At 29.0% G+C, this 19,353-nt stretch overlaps 1 protein-coding gene across 1 annotated transcript; it reads right to left on the reverse strand.

Annotated features, from left to right (window-relative positions):
• Positions 1-5,213: 5,213 nt before the first annotated feature.
• On the reverse strand, positions 5,214-10,367 carry LOC129909716 (uncharacterized). Its single transcript, XM_055986789.1, has 8 exons — positions 9,546-10,367; positions 9,384-9,482; positions 6,225-6,353; positions 6,098-6,166; positions 5,979-6,044; positions 5,844-5,921; positions 5,723-5,782; positions 5,214-5,570 (listed from the first exon to the last, which is right to left on the reverse strand). Exons 1-8 carry the CDS (start codon positions 10,365-10,367, stop codon positions 5,262-5,264), a joined length of 1,632 nt encoding a protein of 543 aa, XP_055842764.1. The 3' UTR covers positions 5,214-5,261.
• Between the last annotated feature and the right edge of the window lie 8,986 nt (positions 10,368-19,353).

The raw sequence follows: 19,353 nt of genomic DNA on the forward strand, positions 1-19,353 counted from the left end.
TTACGTAATAAGATAAGTTAATAAAACTAAAAAATTTAAGCTACTTCGATAAAAACCTCAAAAATCAAACAAAATAAACCAAAAATATGTATTTTTTCCTATGTGAGTGCAATCTAGTCACCTTCTCTGCGCTCTACTAGCGAAACGGTTCATCTTACAGAAAAATGTGCTGGTCATATGTTGTAGATAATTTCACGACCATCAATTTTTATATAACCTTTGATGACCTCCGATCAATAGGTCGCGAGATATTTGCGAAAAACTTTTCGTGACCTTTTGACCCCTATAACTCTTAACGCGGACACAATATCAATGTCGATTTTTCACATCTTCATAACAAAGCCGTCATTAAGCTGTATACCAAAATTCAGCCCAGTAGGAATTTTTCCGCAGATTGGGCTTAAAAATGACTAAAATGACTGGGCTATATATTAATTTTTTTATTTTAAAAGCTTACAAAAAAAGCCAAAACTTGCTTCTAAAGAATAAAACCATTTTTATACTTTTACAATGTGAAAAAAGTATTAAAATATACATAATTTATTAAAAACGATCATTTCTTATGAAAAAAGTGAAAAAATCACTTCCATCAACCAAAAATCCATTTTTTCATACAACAACCTATAATAAATTTTTTACCACCTGAAAGCTTATTGCTTCAGCTCAAAATATATCGATCATGTCTATTAGACATCTACAAAAAGAGCTAGAATTTTTTGAACTCGATCAATTTTCATCAAAAAAAGCAACAAAAAACATATAATTTTATCTTCTCACGTTATTGAATCAATTTTTTCAATGACAACCTATAAATAATTTTATATCATGTGAAAGCTCATTATTTCACCTTTCAAATGACGTTTCAATCTTATTTCTGCGATGCCTAGAAAAAAAGGAAGATTTTTTTAAAGCTAACCATGTCGAAATTCCAAACTGAGATTACGGTACTTCCCACACTGGTGGCTGGTCATGGGCAACAGATCTATACAGGTGTTTTGAGGTATTTCGCAAGTTTTTTAATTTAACATTGTGTAGCTTGTAGTGAACGCATAGTTATGTGTGATATATCAAATGAAAGATAATATCATCAGGATAAAGTTGAATCAAATTTGTATCTGCTCTAGATCAAAAGATATTATCTGTTGAAAAATAGAACTTTAGTTTACCGTTTTCTTAAAATTTTTACTACAAAATTAATTGAAATTTTGCACAGATATAGTCTATCTACAATATAAATTTCAAAAAAAGAATAAAAATAAAAAACGGTTATAAAAGGTCAAAAAACTTGGGACAAACTAGTTTTTCCCGTTATTTTTTGAACGCTACGAAAAATTAAAAAAAATAAAAACTCACCGAAAAATACCCCAAAATAAGTAGGTGTTTTTCAAAAATTCATATTTCAAAACGCAGAGACTTGAAACAAAAAATCCGTATTAGACCCCTAACTTTTTTTTATTATCTTTCAAATGACTTTTTTCAAATTGTCAAAAAAAATTTCCCTAACCTATAATAACTACTTCGTCAAAGCTCTACTTCATGTTTTAGTTTTTAAATTTTTTAGAATTTTTTTGATACCATTGTCAGTCTTGCAATAAATTTATCTATAGATTAAAAAAAAATTCAACCCTTTACATTGTCGCGTTTAGAAATTAGCCAATTTTTTGCAATTTTGTTTTACCCCTATTTACCCTAATAAAAGAAAGAATTTTTTAAAATTCTTCAAATGTATTCAACTTTAAGTTATTACGTATAAGCTATAGAAGATTTTTGTATCTTTAATACTTTATTTTTAATTTTTAATTGAAATTTTTGCCGCACTGCGAAAGTGCGAGAGTGGAACGGGAGAAAATGGCGTCACTTTTTTGTGGTGGCTGCCATGATTCATCGATTTATAAGACGTTATCACGTCAATAAAAAAAAAACATTTTATGACTGAAACCGTTAATAGCGTTTCAAAATATATTTTCATTCCTTTAAAAATATAAGCTTATTTGCAACAGTACACAAAATAATTTTAATGAAAATGGTAAGAACCGTTTTTGAGAAAACTAAGTTTTTTGCATTTCTGTTATTTGGTAGGTACCAATAATTTTGATCTTGAAAACAAATTTCGCCTAAAGGGTATCTTACAAATTCATAACAATCAAGTTCAGTAGCACGAAATTTGTTCGAACTCTTTTTTGTTATTTTCTTTTTCAAAATTTTGAGTTTTAAAATAAATTTTTTCAAAAACTGTTGCTTTTTTTTTCAAAAATTACCCATTCAGTTATACGTTACGGAATAGACCCCTCCCCCTCTTATGAATTTTTTTATCTCAATCCAATCTTAAAATAAAATCAACCCACAAACACTTGTATTCATAGATACATACCTACGTACGTTTTATTTAATTATTTAAAAATCTCACGATATAGCATCTAAACTTATTATACCTACTTTGAAATAATACGAAACAAAAACCAAAACTGAAATTAAATAAAATGCACGACTGGGTCGCACGAACTTGCTCTTATAGTTAAAGTTGCTTAAATTTTTAAGACTTTTTATGTAGAAATTTGGAAAAAAAAATAAAATTCGTTTTTTTTTAATAAAATAAAATCTGAAACCAAATTGCCCTCGAAAACAAGTATGCAGCTTTGATTGATATGTTAAGATGCATTTTTAGAAAAAAAAATTTCAAAATCGTTAGAGCCGTTTTTTAAAAAACTAATTTTTTATAAATAATTTTTTGGAAAAAATGTTTTAAAATAAAATTGGTATGCCATTTTGAAAGAATCACTAATCAACATCTAAGAACAAAATTTCAAAAAAATTCAATGTCCCGTTTTCGAAAATTTGATTTTTCAAAAAAAAATTTTCAAGATTTTTTTAAAAATCCAAAAATTGTTTTTTTGGAATTTGGTTTATATTTAAACTGTATAAATGCTTATGCACAAAAAGTTTCGTTGAAATCGAATAAGCAGTTTCGGAGATAATCGGATTTGAAAAAAAAAAAAACGGTTCTATGGCAGGTACCGTTAATAATGATTTTCCAAAAAAAAAAATTTTCATTAGAAGATAGACCTTAGTTTAAAACTATCATTTAAATTTTTTAAACAAAATCGTTTTAGCCGTTTTCGAGATATTTCAATTTTATTAAAATCGGTATATGACAAGTACCGTTATTTTTGGTCCAAAAAAATTAATTCCAAAAACCCCTCTGGAGAGTCGCCAAATAACGCTAAATACCAAGTTTGACATTAATCGGTATATCCGTTTAGGCTGTATCTCCTTATACAGACAGACAGACAGACAGACAGACGGACTTCCGGGACCCACTTTTTTGGCATACTCTACCATCGTAATGTCATGGAAAAATGTTATCTCAACTTGTGTACGAATTCATAATTTGATATATATAGTACCCATACCGCAAGTAAAAAAATAGTAACTCATATTGAAAACAAGTACCTACTTTTTTATATTCGATTCTCTTACATTATTTTTTAATGATTTTATGCCAATTTATGAATACTATGTCAGAATAACTGCATTAGATTTTTTATTTAGATATTAATTGTTACAAATTATAAATCGGTTTAGTTCTGACAGTAAATCAACATATTTCAGTATAAAAACTAAACAAAAATCCTTATAGGAAAACAAAAATAAACCTATTATTTACTCACACTTTGACGTTTCTTTTAACAAAAACACTAAAATAAATTCAAAAAATCACATACACTTAAACATGTGAAGCACTCCTTGAATTCACAAAACAACATTCAGTCATTTTTGTCTTCAATTAAAATTTTATGACTTCCTACAATGAATGTCTGCATTTTGAAATTGTAATTCGTTTTGTGTTTTTTATTTTGTATCTCTTCTTGTCTTGTCTGGTCAATGCAAATTAAGTGCCTCTGGCTTAAAATTTGAAATTTTTTTTTTATTCTTTAAATGAAGACATGAACTTTTAATTGCAATTTCATGTAAAAATACAAGGAATTTCAGTATTAAGGTTCGTACCTCAGCTCTTTCGTTTAGAAGAAATTTATACAAAAAAAATCCTATTAATAATAGAAAATCAAATTCAATCATTTAAATTATTTATTTAATATATTTTTAGGCTTTTGATTGACATCAATTAAAATTCCGGTAAAAACATCAAGTACAACTAAGCTTGCATTTCAAGACTAGACAAAACAAACTTCCGCATTTTTTTTTTTTTTGTTAAGAAATATTTCGCAATAACTCACCATCAAAACTACAACTCACCTTTTTCAATCTGTCTTTCTCGCTCTGTTAGTCTCTCACTCACTTACACGTGTATTGCGACCCGAAACAAAAAATGGAAAAACAAGTTGCACCAAATCAATCTACAATTCAAACAAAACTTGGGCCAACACCCACCGAATTTCAAAGAAAAAAAAACAACACAACTCTACACTGTCAGCAAAAATGATGTTCATGGATCAATAGCGCACAAAACTATCCATATACAAAAAAAATTTATGACTTTCCAAAAAATTTCAAATTCAATATTTCCACATAATATTTTTTTTTTTATAATTTTTTGTTATCGATTAACAATAATTTGAAGATGCAACCAACTTGACTCTTGAGAAAGACCGCGTTCCGAAACTGACTCAGAAAAAGTGTGAACCTCGAAAATTGTACTGTTACCCAAGACCCTGGTCAGTGTCAATGATGATGAGCGCCGAGGAGCGTCACTCTATCTTCACCTTCATTATTATCGTTCATTCGAAATCGAAAGTTACACATAACATGGAGTGTGTTTGTATGACGAAGAAGACCATTAACGCTGTTTATACAACAAAAAAAAACAACTCATAAAAATAAAAGTAAATCGAAATAAATACACTAGCCAAAGAAGACGTACGTACGTAGTAGTTGTGTATGCAGCACCGCCTATCATCAATACGTGTGCCAGAGCGAGACATGAATGATTTCCAATATCGACAACAATTACGATGAAATTACACGAAATTTAATATGTGCTCTGATCCAATTTTGGCTTGGCGATTGTGTCTTCTTTGGAGTTTCACTTGCTTCATTTCTTTTTTTACATTGTCTTCTTCCACTTTCGCTGCAACCATTTTTGTTTTTCTTTTGTTTGCATTTTATTTTTCTTTGGAAGAAATGCAGCAGAAAGAAACTCATACACACAAATAAATTGAATAAATACTAACACTTTATTGGCTTATGTTTGTATAAGTCTTAACGGGAAAATGGTGATGAACTATAAAAATGAACTTAAAAAACTACCATGTTGGCTTGTGAGCTGGCGGATGGGGATGCGATGAACTAGCTAACGCAGATGTTGATGCCTGTGATGATCCACCAGATGCACCTAAGGCAGCATTCAATACCAAGCTTGTTACTCCACCTACTAACGCGGAAATAATTTGTTTAACGAACCCAAACGAATCTGATCCACCCATTGGATGTGCTGGCATAGCTTCCTGACCATCTTCGGGTGTACCTGCACGATTTTTGGCTTCTTGGAATGTTTTGAGGAAAGTCTGAAGGAAGACTAATGGTTTTGGAGGTTGATCATCGTCTTCGGGATCCTAAGAGAAATAAATAACTTTTATAAGTTTTCTGATATTGAACTATTAAAATTTCTGTGCAACCATTATCTCTAAAATTCTACTTGTGCTTCCCAATAATTAGTAGGTGTTAATAGAAAAAAATATTTGAAATATTTAAAAGAGATATATACAGCGCTAAGAGATGCCACAATTGTTCCGAGAAGATTTCCAATAAATTTGCCATTATTTATCTGAAATGGAAGTAATTCATTTTAAACTTAATAACAGCGTAAAATAAGTTAAAAATCTTACTGCTCCACCACCTCCTGAGAGACCATCAAATGCTGTTCCAACATATTCACCTAAAACAGTTCCGAAATTTTTGTCACCCTTAAACAATATTTATTTAGTATGTATATAAATTTTCGTTAATGTATAACAACTTACAGAAAGTAAACCTGAGATTAAGGACGTTCCAGTACTAATTAAAGACTCAATATCCAGACCTCCAGGCTGAAAATTATCATTTTATTTTACTGTTTTGAAAGTCTTTAAATTTAACTTACCCCGAAAATCTGTGCTATGACACCAGTTAATGCTCCAACTAACGCTCCAATATCTGAACCTCCTTCACCCTTTGAGAAAATATTTATTATGTTTTATTTTCTTCAATAAATATAAAATTGAACTTACTCCACTTAAACTTGCTATTAAACCAACTAGTCCTCCAGGTGCTGCCCCACCTTCGCCATTATCTTCATCGGATCCTTCCATTTGGTTTGCTGTCTTATTACTTTCATCATTTGTATTGAATTCAAAAGTCTTTTATTGTAATGAGAAAATATTTACATTTAAAAACAGATAAAGACTGAGGGATCCTTTTTTTTAAATATTTTGATTCAAGTTTTCAAATATTTATTGCACTTTCATAATAAAAGTTGAAATGTCCTCATAAGACAATTCAAACGAGATTTTTTTCGAACTTGTGATTAACGGTAAATGATTTTTTTTCATAAAATACTGACATTTAAGTCTCAAAAAGGACTCTCGCGATTTTGATTTAAAAAAAAGATATTTTAAGTCTAAAAAATTATAAAAAAAAAAAAGAAAATAATTCATCAAAACAACTCAATTTAATAAAATAAAATTAAAAAATGAAGAAAATCTGTCTTGTTTTTCGATTTTGAGATTTTTTTACTGCCAGAGTTTTATTGATTAATTAATTTTTTCTAAAAAACAAAACTGACCTAAACTGCAAATTTTTAAAAATGGAATTTTTAAAATATTTGGAAATAGCGCTTCAATTTTTTTTTTGTTTTTTTGAAAAATCAATTTTTTAATTAAATTTGTTAAGCCTGGTGTACCAAGCTTTTTTTGGAAACATTTTTGCAAAATTGTATTGAAAAAAAAATTGGAGAAAATTTTCTTGTTCCTACTTCCTATCTTAAATAAATGTTATACCAAATTAAAAATATCCTTAAATGAACGCTAAGTGGTATCAATTTTACATGTTGAGCATTACTGGAGAAAAAAAAATATACCCAAGAATTACTCTTTAAATTTGTCTCATCTACTTACGGGACGTCACATATAAATATCAAGTAAATGGTAACAGTTTATGCTATGATGCAAAAATCCTCTCGAGGTGTGTAATCGAATCATATCAAGTTATGCATGCTTACAAAAAAAGTTGAGCTAACAATCAAACGTGGCATAAGGATGATACAAAATGCAAAAAAAGTGGATCCCAGAAGTCCGTCTGTCGGTATGCAGAGCTATAGCCTAAATGGATGGATCACTTCTCTTCATTCTCGGTTTGTAGCAGTTTTGGACATTGTACAGAAGGATTTATAAAAATATTTTCTTAGGGCCAAAAAAGAACTTAACTTGGTTTTCTATACAGGATATAAATTGGTCGTTTTTGATTATTTTTTAGTTAATAGTCAAAAACGACCTATAGCCTACATAGAAAAACAAGTTAAGTTATTCAACAAAGGTCACGAAGAAAGGAATAATAACCAATTTGAAAAAGTTTAAATTTGTTTAAAAATTAAAGTTTTACAGAATGTAAAAACAAAAAAAAACAATGTAAAAAATATATCTTGCAATTTTTTTCCTCAGGAGAAAAATCATAATGACAAAAACCGTGTTTTTGTTTTAGCTCAGTAAGAATTTAGCTCAGAAAAATTTTGCACATTAACAAACAACAAAGGATTGCTAACAAAAGTGTTTTGTTTGTTTTTAATTCAATTTAATTTAAACTTCATCCATGAAGGATTTCTATTATACATATATATTAAAGTTTGGTTTTGTGTACGTTCGCTAACCGGCCACACCGGCTGACTTATTTTCTTAATTTTTTTTAAACCAAAGAGGCATAAGAGGAGAAGGTTTAAGGCAAAAAAAAATTAAGATTTTATAGGGTAAATAGGGGTAACACGACATTGAAAAAAGAGGCTATTTTCTAAACGGTAAGTCGTAAAGAGTTGACTTTTTTTTTTAATGATAGACAAATTTATTCAATAGTTAAAAAAGGTATTGAAAATATTCAAAAAAATTTCAAAACCAAGTTGTGAGGGTTTTTTTGCAGTCATAGACCTTCGACAAAAGACTAATTAGAGGTACGCAAAATTTTGCACAGAAATTTGAGTTACACCATGAGAAAGGTATTATTTATTTTTTTGGAATTTTTTAAATTCTGCAAAAAATCTCAAACTTATATGTAGGAAATATAGGCTTTAGTCATGAGCATGCATGTACAAACAATTGAATTTTTAAAATTATTTTTGACCGAATAACTTGAAAAACAAGTTTTTTTGACCCAAGTTTTTTACCGTTTTTAACATAGGCCATATTTTACATAGGCCACTTTTGCTAAAAGTTTAAAAGTGAATATTTTAAAAGTCATTTTACGAACTTTTCAAGTTTTGGTTCCCTTTTTTTATTGGAAATTATGACTCATTACAGAGTCGAAAGTTAAAAATAAACACAAGAAATGGCGGAACGAAGTCCGCCAAAGAAAAAACTCATTAACTGCTATTGAAATCCTATGTAGTTATTGAGTTTTTCCTTTGAGCTGCCGGCGACGACGATTTGGTTTCATGCACTTTTGGCGTTTGGGGATATGTATAAATGTGGCTATAATCTTAACTTAAGCATATCCTGGTACATATACACATGTATGAAATGAGGAATCATTTTCAATAAAACTGATGAACAGAAAATTGTTGAATGTTGTACCTATGATGAAATAACCTCCAAGTCCAAGAATGACTTCGATATTTTTTTTAAGGACGCATAAGGCTTTGGGTAGTTGAGAAAGGATTATTAATATTTTTTATGAAAAAGTAGTAGTTTTTTTGAAAAAAATAAAACTCCTCAAAAATTGGTACCCTGTCACTGTTTTTTTTTTTTTTGTCGATGATACGTATCCTGTATATTGTTTAATTGTTATGATTACCTCAATTTCTAATAAAACAATCTTTCGAAATATTTCTACATGACTTTAAACTTTGTTGGCGAGAATTTAATGTAAGAATTAAATAAAAAAAAATGTTAAAGCTTTATTTAAATTTTGGGGGCTAGTATTTTTTTGGGGATTAGTTTGATTATTATTTGTGTGTTGTTTCGTAATTAAAGTTATGTAGCTATTTATCACTCCAGCGAGAAACGACTTAAATTTTATAATCAAAACAATTTAATTTAAGTTATAAATAACAGAGTGTGTGATTTTGAATACCTATGAAAAAATTTTTAGGATACCCCCATAGCATTTATCTTTGTTCACTTATACAAAAAATATTAATATCAGTTAGCACACTATGTCCTTGAATAAACAATTAATCCACTCACTTCATTCGGTTCAATATTTGAAGGTTTGTTCATAATCCTTCCTTCCGTATCCGATACTGATTTATTATCTGTATCAATTAAATTATTTTCCACTTTATCCTTTGAAATAGAGTAAATTTTATAATTTAAATATTTCATTCAAACTCTTCCTAAATTTTGTACCTCTGCAAAAAACTCCTTCAAATTATTTCCCTCCTCATCAGCATTCCGCTTTTTATTAACCTTGATCATATCCAACTCATCATTATCCTCCAAATATTTCAAAGTTCCATCAATTTTCTTTATAATTTGCCTTTGAATATTGAGGACATGATCCAAAATGGCTGCCTTCAATCTTGGCATATCGATATCCTTCTTTTGATTTCTTGTTTCTCGTTTATGACTTTTATGTTCGTCTAAAGTTTTCTGCAATTCTTCCTTGTACTCCTTTACACTCATAGATTTCGTTGCCAAATCCATAGCACCTGTCAAAATATGTACAGCATTTTTATCTCTCTCAATTGTGTCCTGGATTTTTGTTATTTTCGGTAGAGCTGTTGATTTATCTGATATATTTGTATTAAGGATTAAATCTGTGACTAATCCTGTCAGGTGTTTCTCCATTTCTTTTTCAGCTTTCAAGGCTCCATTTAATATTCCAATTGTGGTAATAGTTTTTAACTCACGTCGCGTCATTTTCGGTTCTAATTTTTTATAAGCCATCAAGGCTTTCAAATAGTTTGGATCGATTTTGATCCTATTTGACCGTCGCGGAGCCGCGTTTAAGACATTTACCAATCCGAATAGTAAAATAAATCTCAAAATTATCCGTTTCATATTTTGGGTGCTCGCGGATATATCCTCTTGCAAAGACCTTCGGCCACTAAGCTGGCCATCTTCTTTGTCATGCAATATATTCCACATTGCACGCCCGGCTACGCATATGACATTTTTTTCGAATTTTCCATTCGATCGATTTTGATATCGTAAGGCGTTCCCATGCATATATTATAGACTGTTTGGGATTTGCTTTCGATTTATTGTTGACTAAATGAACATATCCGTTCTAACAGTTAATGAAATACCCTTAAAATGGTACCTACTAAGTTACCAAATGCAAATTAACAGTACTTTTGTTTTTTTTTTTTTTTTGTTTAAGTTAAGAGTTTAAACCACTTAATAAACTGTTCAGCGGTTCGCTGAACTTCATAGTGATCAAAAAAAATGCCTAAGAAATAATATTTTGTAACGTCACTTAAGCGGAAAAGACTCCAACGAAATCTAATGAAACTATAATCGGTTATGGTCGAATAAGTTTTTCAGTTTCACTTAATTTTCATTTATTCATTGTGTTTTTAATAATAATTTCCATTGGACTATGTTTTCCAATAAAACGGTATCAAATAAAAAAAGAACAATAATTTATGGTTATTTTTAGTAAACATTAGATATGAAAGCCATAACGTTGGTACTCTAATGCATGTGCGGTTAAATGGATACTTAACTCTGTTTGACCTTTCTTAAAAACGGACTCAACTATAATTTGCAAGTCATAAAAATGGGGAAAAAACGTTTCAATTTATAACCTTTCAGAGTCAATACTTCCATGCATTTACTCTCATTAAACCAAAACCCTCAAATCAATTTGAAGATAATAATAAAATGGAACCATAAATCTTTAAGAACAATGAATCAGTTAAACAAGGTTGTTAGACATTTTTTTTTTTAACAATTGTGGCTACGTGTATGTCTTGTACTTAGGTTAGAAAAAATAACTGATTTATTACACTTCCGCAAAGATATAATGTTCGACTACAAGAAACTAAGATAACTTGCATTGAAGCTCTTAAAAGATTTATTCTATTTTTTTTTTTTTCATAATTGGTACGCGATGGAATTCAGGAAAAAATATATAAAATTTGAAGTGGAACTAATCTTGACGTGGCTGAAGGGCTTACGGCAACTCCTATTATGTAGTTTAAAATGGCCACAGACAATCGAATATTTTGGGACTAAATTGGCAAATCCCTCGAAAATTATTTAAATTCTTTTGATTTAAGTGAGACCAAATTGTTGGTTTATTCGAATATTGAGAACGATATTCGAACAGATACCTAAGGCATGAAAAATAAAATTAAAAAAAAAAATGCATTTTTAATTAAAAAAATTTTTTATTGCAAATAAGAAATAACTTTATTGGCAAAAAATATTTATTGCAACTGGAAAAAATTTGTATTCAAAAAAAAAATTAATATTTGCATTAAAAAAAATATTTATTGAAACTAAAAATATTTTGCATCAAAAAAAGTGTTATTGCAACTGAAAAATATTTACATTAAAAATTAAACTTTTATTGCAAATAAAAATATTTTGCATTAAAAAAAAATATAAAATGGAATGATAAATTCTACCAATCCATGGTGAAGACAAGGACTGAAGAGAGAGCAGCAGATGAAAGGAAGACCGAATTTTAAGACGGAAGCAGTGGCAAAATAAAAAGCAACCGGTTTAGTCTAGAGATTTAGGCCTCTACACTTAGGGAAAAATCAACTTAAAATCAACAAAAACCACGTTGATTCAACTATTTTTCGGAATAATTTTGCGTTGAAGACGAAAATTTTAAAATCAAAGTAGAACATCGTTAGTTTAAAGTGGTTTACCGTTATAAAACATCTTTAAATCAAAGTTGTTTCAACTTTAAAAAAAAGCATGCATTTATTAAAAAAAAAAAAGAAAAAATGGGCAGCCGCCGGGGATCGAACCTGCAACTCTTGGGTTACTAGGCGAATGCTTCACCAACGTGCTATCTCACTGTTGAAAATTTGAGTGATAAAATGCAACAAAAGCTGAAGTCCGACAAAAATAAATAAATTTCTTACGTTGTTTCAATTTTATTTTGAAGAAGTTTCATGTTAATTTTTTCAACGTTAAATCAACGTTGAACATTTTACATTTTAAGTTGCGTTTTTTCCCTCAGTGTAGGTATTCAATTAAGGAGCTAACATCCTAAAGTTCTATCAGAAAGTGGAACAATCTTCACAAGGATATCAGCTAAAAAAAGAAATACGACGAAAAATAATAATTTTTTTTTAACGTTGAGGTACAACTTACGTTGATTATGTGCATTAATTATATGAGGCAGTGAAAGTCATAATGTTCTAACTGATAAAAAATTAAATTAATGGCATGTTGATAAATGCATATATTATTTGCAAGAAGGACACTTTGTCCTATGAAAATAAAATGTGCTGAAATCAGTAAGTTCACTATATGAATTGTTTTCTTGTTTCACTTTTCTTTTCACAGAATATTAATTTTTCTCCATGAAAGTGTAGAAAAAACAATACAAATTGCATAGATACATTATGTCTGCTCTCAAGGCCTCAGTTAAGATATTTTTTTTTAAGAACGTTGTAAAAACTTCTTGACATCAGAGCAACTAAATCATCGACCTTAAAAAAATTGTCAGTAATCCAATGAGCTAAACAAATTGATGTTTAAAGTCGTTGATCTAGCCAATGTTTCAGGTGTAGTATCTAGCTCTGAAACAGGCCCCAGTTCATAACAATACATAAAAGATAGTAACTACAATTATTTTGGTAGTTGAATAAAGATTCCCGTTGTAATTTGTTTACTCCTCGTCAGATTTTGAAAAACACCCTTTTGGTCACGTTAAAAGAGAATAATTTGGGAACACCCTTTATTACAGATTCTTAAACAAAAATAAATTGAAACTTATCCTCATAGCGAAATATTTTCATTTTAACTTTTGTATTTTTCGCATTTTAGCAATCATAAATTTTTTTGACGATTTCAACACCTACACCAAGGACAAAAAAAAACCTTTTACAATTTTGAAATCATAGGCATAGTTCAAAATAGTTTTTACTCAAATATATAATATGGGTTGGGGTCGAAATTCTGTATAGGCCAAAATTCGGATTCCAAAATTCTGTATTCCAAAATTCTGTATTTTAAAATTCTGTAAATTCGAAATTCTGTATTTTAAAATTCTGTAAATTCAAAATTCTGTATTCTAAAATTCTGTAAATACAAAATTTGGGCACTTTTTTTCACTATCAAAACAATTTTTCTTTTAATATCATTTACAGATTTTTTTTGAAAAAAGTGGAATTTTTTGAAAAATAAACAACTTAGAGTTAGCAGAACATGAATTTGTATGGAAAATGTAAATGTTTTTTTTTTAATAGAAAATCTCGGAAAATTCTTTAGAAAATTGGGTACTTAACTCAAATTAGTTAATTGTTTAAGATAATTTGAAAAAAAAATATTTTTTTATTCGAAAATCACATAAAAAAATTATTTTTGGATTTTTTTTTTTTGGATTTTTAGAACACTTAATTAGCACCTACAAATTTTATACTAACAGTTTAAGGCATTTTCTGGTAATTGCTCTGCTAACTTTAAATCAAGTTAGCAGAACATTAAGTTTTTCCAAAAGTAGGGAACCACTTAATTTAATTTTGGGGTACTTATAAATTAGCACTTAATTAGCACTAAAAGATCCAATGTAGAGATTTAGAATTACAGAATTTCTAAAAGCAGAATAATGGATTTGCAGAATTTTGAAAAACAGAATTTTGGATTTACAGAATTTTGAAATACAGAATAATAAAAAAGCAGAATAATGTAATACAAAATTATGTTTATACAGAATTTTTTCTTCAGATACAGAATTTTGGTCATACAGAATTTTGGAATACAGAATAATGACCCGTTCCCATTTAGTATCTCATTTAAACTGCCATTTTAAACTATTTTCAGACCCATAACTTAATTGTTTTTGGCAACTTTTTCAATCGAATTTCGAACAAATAAATTGCCATGATATTTCTTTAAATCTAAGACAATGGCCGGTACAAGCTCCTTTTTATGGAATTATATAAACTAGCTTTTGAATGATTTATAAAATGTCTTATCCAAAAACTGTTAAATAAACCCCAAAAAATCCACTACAAGACTATTGACTTAATTGATTATGTCTGATTATGTGAGCACCACCATGAATGCGTTCATTTTATTTCATTTTTTTTTTTTTTTGTTATTTCACACCTTTAAAGCAAAATTTTATTATGATTGCATTTACCTTCAAAAATTTGCACTAAATAAATATAAAGCCAAAAATTAAAACCACAAAAAATGAAACATAGCTTCAAGATGTAAGTGAAAGTATAAAATTAAATAAAATAACAAAAAAAAAAAAAAAAGATGCAATAATTCGAATGGCACACATCACACTCACCCAATGACTTGTGGCGATTTAATCGATAACATTATTAATTTTGCGCTACAATTAACTGTGTGCATGTTTTAAATCATTTTGACAGCTTCCAGTGGACCAAAATTTGACCTGAATTCAGATTAACCTATAGCGCTATAGCCAATTATAATGAATTCGATTTATACTGACACACATAATGACCTTCAAAATCAATCTTTTGTGGTAAATGATGTGAATCATAAATTTAACAAAAAAAAAATCCAAAAATATTGAAACTGAAACCAGAAAAACCAAAATTTAAATTGGAACAAAAAAAACTTAAAGTTTTGATTGATTTTTTTTTATTTAATTTATTTTACATGTTATGTTTATTCATTCGAAGGGCAGGTGGATTCATTAATACTATCGATCTCATTTAAAAGTGTTGGCTTTTGAACTTTGGAGGATCAAGAAATGAACTAGAAAATTCTATAAAAAAAAAACACTAAAGGTACCTACTCGTAATTCTATGAATGAATATATCAAACAAAAACCAATAAACGTTAGACAATTATTAATTTTATTAACACTTTGATAGATTAGTCACAATATTTTCATGAGAACTGCTATTGAAAAGTGTTAATAATAATTACTCCCTTGATCTGTTTTGATAAATATCGAAGTACTTAAACCATTTTTTTCCTCATTACTGGCATTATGAAACGACTTGTTCTACTTAGTACGTGTGTTATTATTACCAATAACTTGTTGGCACAGCAAGGCTACCAATTACACTTTCCGCCAGAGCTTTGCACCTTGGCATTAAAATCCATTTTTCAGTGATACAAAATTTATCTAAATATTCATCTGGGATTACTTTAGATTTGTCACATTCAAAAAAAGATACAAACAAACAATTTAGTAATAATTAAAAATCAACCTCTTAACCTTTCAACTCTCAACAAAATATTTTAAAAAAACCGCATAAAGTCATGCCAAATTCATTTCCGCCAAACAATAAAAATACAATTTTTATTGACTTCAAAAAATTTTACTCGAATAAATTGTTCATTTCAATGTAAACTTGTCCAAAGTTTAAACATTTTGTTTAAAATTAGAAAAATTAAAACAAAGAAGATGTGTGTGGTTAGGTCAGGGTTGGGTTAATGGTACTCGTCATCACTCAGCTATAAAACCACGCGTTTAACTATAATCTTGTACAGCATCTAGAGTTATTAATGGAAATAGAAACAAATGCATTTTAAGTGTCTTTTTGTTTTTACTTACAGTAGTGAGTAGTTAGGTAGATCAATTAAAAGTGTTTTGAAAGCTAATTTGGGTATGTTTAATAAAAAATTTCTATCCTTGAAATCAAGGTTTATTCACTGGTTTAGTGATTTTTAAAGTACATTCCATCTCTAAAGTGAGTTGAATAACTTATGCTGAAAACTACCAAAGACATCTCACAAATTTCCGTCTTAAAGGGACACAAAATAATGAAGAAATTGGTTTTGTTTTTCTGTGAATTCTTTTTATATTACAGAAAGAATTTGCAGGCAAAGTCAAAATAGAAACTTATAGGCCTCACTGAAAAAACACCCTGGCAGCTTTAATGTAGTACATTATAAAATTCCTGTTAAGAAGTTCGAGTTTATTTGTTTTATTTCACCAAATACAAAATACAAATATTTTTTCAAGTGTAAAAATCATACTTTTTTTTTCTAATTAACCCTGATAATTCCAAAAACATTACATCCCTTTTTTTCGTTAGACTTACAATTTTTATACAGAAAAAAAAAACAAATTTTGATTTTTAAAAGGTTGGTTATTCGAAAAAAAGTGTTTTTGTCATAATTTTTTAACTAAAGGTGGCCGAACGAAAATATGTGATGGAATTTGTTGGAATAACTATGGTTTGTTAGCTTAGAAGGTTTAAAAAGTACTATTCGTGTATTGAAAAAGAAATCATCTCACACACAATTTTTTTTGTGAATTTTGAAAAAAGTTTGGATCAGGGCTACCTTTGTGCCTCAAAAGAGGCGTTTTTCCTCTTTTTTCACCCAATTCACTTTCCCTCCACTTTTTAAAATTTGTCAAAAAATCCCTCTTTCTGATATTTTGGTTCCTCTTTTTCCTATTTTTTAAATTTATGTACGTTTGATTAAAAAATTGACATTTTTTTTTAAATCAAAGAAAATGTGACTGATATCACTTTTAATAATAACGACTCAATTGTAAAAAAAAATATACGCGCTGATTTGATTTTTATAAGGTTATTTTTGATAAATTTTGTGTTGTTTCTTGAAGAAATTATACACAGGTAATGTTTTAATATTATTCTTATTACATTCATACAATTTTAATTTTAAGAAATTGTGTTAAAAGGTTTGTGGTGCGGTTCGGGAAAGGCGCAAATGAAGTATTTCGTGTGACTGTAGTACTTAACTTATTCTATTTTCAAATTTTTTTATTGGTGCCTCTTTTTTTATCAAAATCCTCTTTTTTGGACTTTTTTTGAAAATCTACTAAGGTAGCTCTGGTTTGGATAGATTATAATAATATGACTATATGGCTAATATGACAAACCAAACAAAATAAATGATTTTTACACTTGAAAAAATATTTGTACCTATTTTGTGGTTTTTAAGTTGAAATAAAACAAATCAACTTAAGCTTCTTAACAGGAATATTATATTGAGAACATTCAATCAAGTAAGAATTCTAAGTCATATATGTAAGTAACATTTGAGGCGCAGTGTCCCCACCAATGGATTTACTTTTTCTAAATTACAATGGTCTCTGTGGTGTATGCGTACTATTTTTTCCAGGCGAATAAAAAATAATATTTACCTGTATAATTTTTAAACAAAAGGGTAGGATAGCGGATAAAATTGGGCTATCCTGGGCTTATGTTGGGCAAATAAATCACCGTTTTCGGTTTCTGATATGAAAAAAAAAGTTTTTTATTGTATCTTTTGAAAAAAATGGAAGAATAAAGAAAAAAAAAATTGGGATATCCTGGACTAAATTTGGGCAACCAGGCAGGCTTGAAAAAAATTAACATTTGGGATTGCAAACTTCACATAACCACCTTTTTATCGATTGCAAAGAGGACTTAGGTGACGAAATTGTATTTTCCGGGGATGTCTCAACTAAATGCAATGGGAGCGTATAGAAATCCCGAAAAAAAAGATTCAAAATCCCGTCTTCTAAAATACCGATTTTTTAAATCCCGTCTTCTGAAATCCCGCTTCTTTAAAATCCCGATCAATTATAATCCTGCATTTCAAAATCCCGTCAAATCCCGAAAATCCAGTTTTTTTTTTTACAAAATACATGCTTAATTCATAAATTTAAAAAAATCATGAGAAATAAAACAACTTGTTTTGATTGCAAAAAAGGGATTATAAAAATCGGGATAGTAAGAAACGGGACTAAAAAAACCGGGATTTTAAAATGCGGGATTATAAAAAGTGGGATTATGAAAAACGGGATTTTAGAAGCGGGATTTTAAAAAACGGGAATATAAAAGGCGGGATATCGAACCCAACCCAAATGCAACCTATAGCTAAATAAAATATGTTTGGAAATGGGTTTTCTAGAATTTATGCCATGACGTTTTATAAAAATTACTGTGCCAACTTATTCAACGAATTAAGGTTTCATGCACATAGTATAACCGCTATCGCTGCACGAGTTACACTCTCATGCCTATACGCATTAAGACCTTTCCAGTGATATAGGTCACTATGTGATACAACGGGACGAAATTCATTTCATTCAATTCTCCTTTGTCAAAGGAATCCAAAGCTCATCGATTATAATGATGAATTTCAAGCTTAGCTCTATGGGTAAGTTTTGTAATTCGATAAAAATATTGACAACATTAATCTCCCAATCGACATTATTTCTATAGTCTTAATCTTAGTTAATTACACTGGTCAACAAAATTAAACTTTTTTTTTGTTACAGAAACCAAGGTATACTTTTCTATAGGATTTTGGTGTGCTGAGCTCAAATCCGAAGTCAAAAAAATTCTATCACATCACGTTTTTGAGATAATCCCGTTAAAAAATCGAAAATGCCGCTTTTTACCAGTTTTCGAGATTATTTCTTAGCTTTTGGTTATTTGTTTTAAATAAATTTGTTACGGTTTCTAATAGAACTAAATGTTGTCTTTCTAAATCCGTTTAAATCTTTTAAAAATCTCTTATCTTTTTTGAGAAATCTGAAATTGAAATCAACGTGTTTGGTATATCTCATGTTTATTTACATTTAATAGCGAATCTCGAAAAGTTCTTTGCCAATCGCTTTCAAATTTTGACACAACGTTCCATTTAGAATCTTGCAAGTTTTTATATTTGCGAAGGTGGTGAATCGCAGTGAGATACATCAAAGCGTGACCGTGTCAGATACTTATACTAAATAATTACTAGTGAGAAAAATATAATTTTTTTTCTTGTTAAAAACAAGATAAGAACTTACTGGAATGTAAATGAAACGTTGTGTCAAAATTTGAAAGCGATTGGCAAAGAACATTTCGAGATTTACTATTAAAAGCAAATAAATATGAGATATACCAAACACGTTGATTTCAATTTCAGATTTCTCAAAGAAGATAAGAGATTTTTAAAAGATTTAAACGGATTTAGAAAGACAACATTTAGTTCTATTAGAAACCGTAACAAATTTATTTAAAACAAATAACCAAAAGCTAAGAAATAATCTCGAAAACTGGTAAAAAAGCGGCAGTTTCGATTTTCTAACGGG

This window comes from Episyrphus balteatus, chromosome 2 (assembly GCF_945859705.1).
Source record: "Episyrphus balteatus chromosome 2, idEpiBalt1.1, whole genome shotgun sequence".
In the NCBI taxonomy this organism is placed as follows: domain Eukaryota; kingdom Metazoa; phylum Arthropoda; class Insecta; order Diptera; family Syrphidae; genus Episyrphus; species Episyrphus balteatus.

Coding starts and splice junctions, on each gene's coding strand:
- LOC129909716 (XM_055986789.1), bottom strand. CDS start 10,367: ATGCATGGGAACGCCTTACGATATCAAAATCGATCGAATGGAAAATTC. Junction 5,922..5,978: donor TAATCTCAGGTTTACTTTCT/GTAAGTTGTTAT, acceptor ATATTGTTTAAG/GGTGACAAAAATTTCGGAAC. Junction 5,571..5,722: donor TTGTGGCATCTCTTAGCGCT/GTATATATCTCT, acceptor TATTTCTCTTAG/GATCCCGAAGACGATGATCA.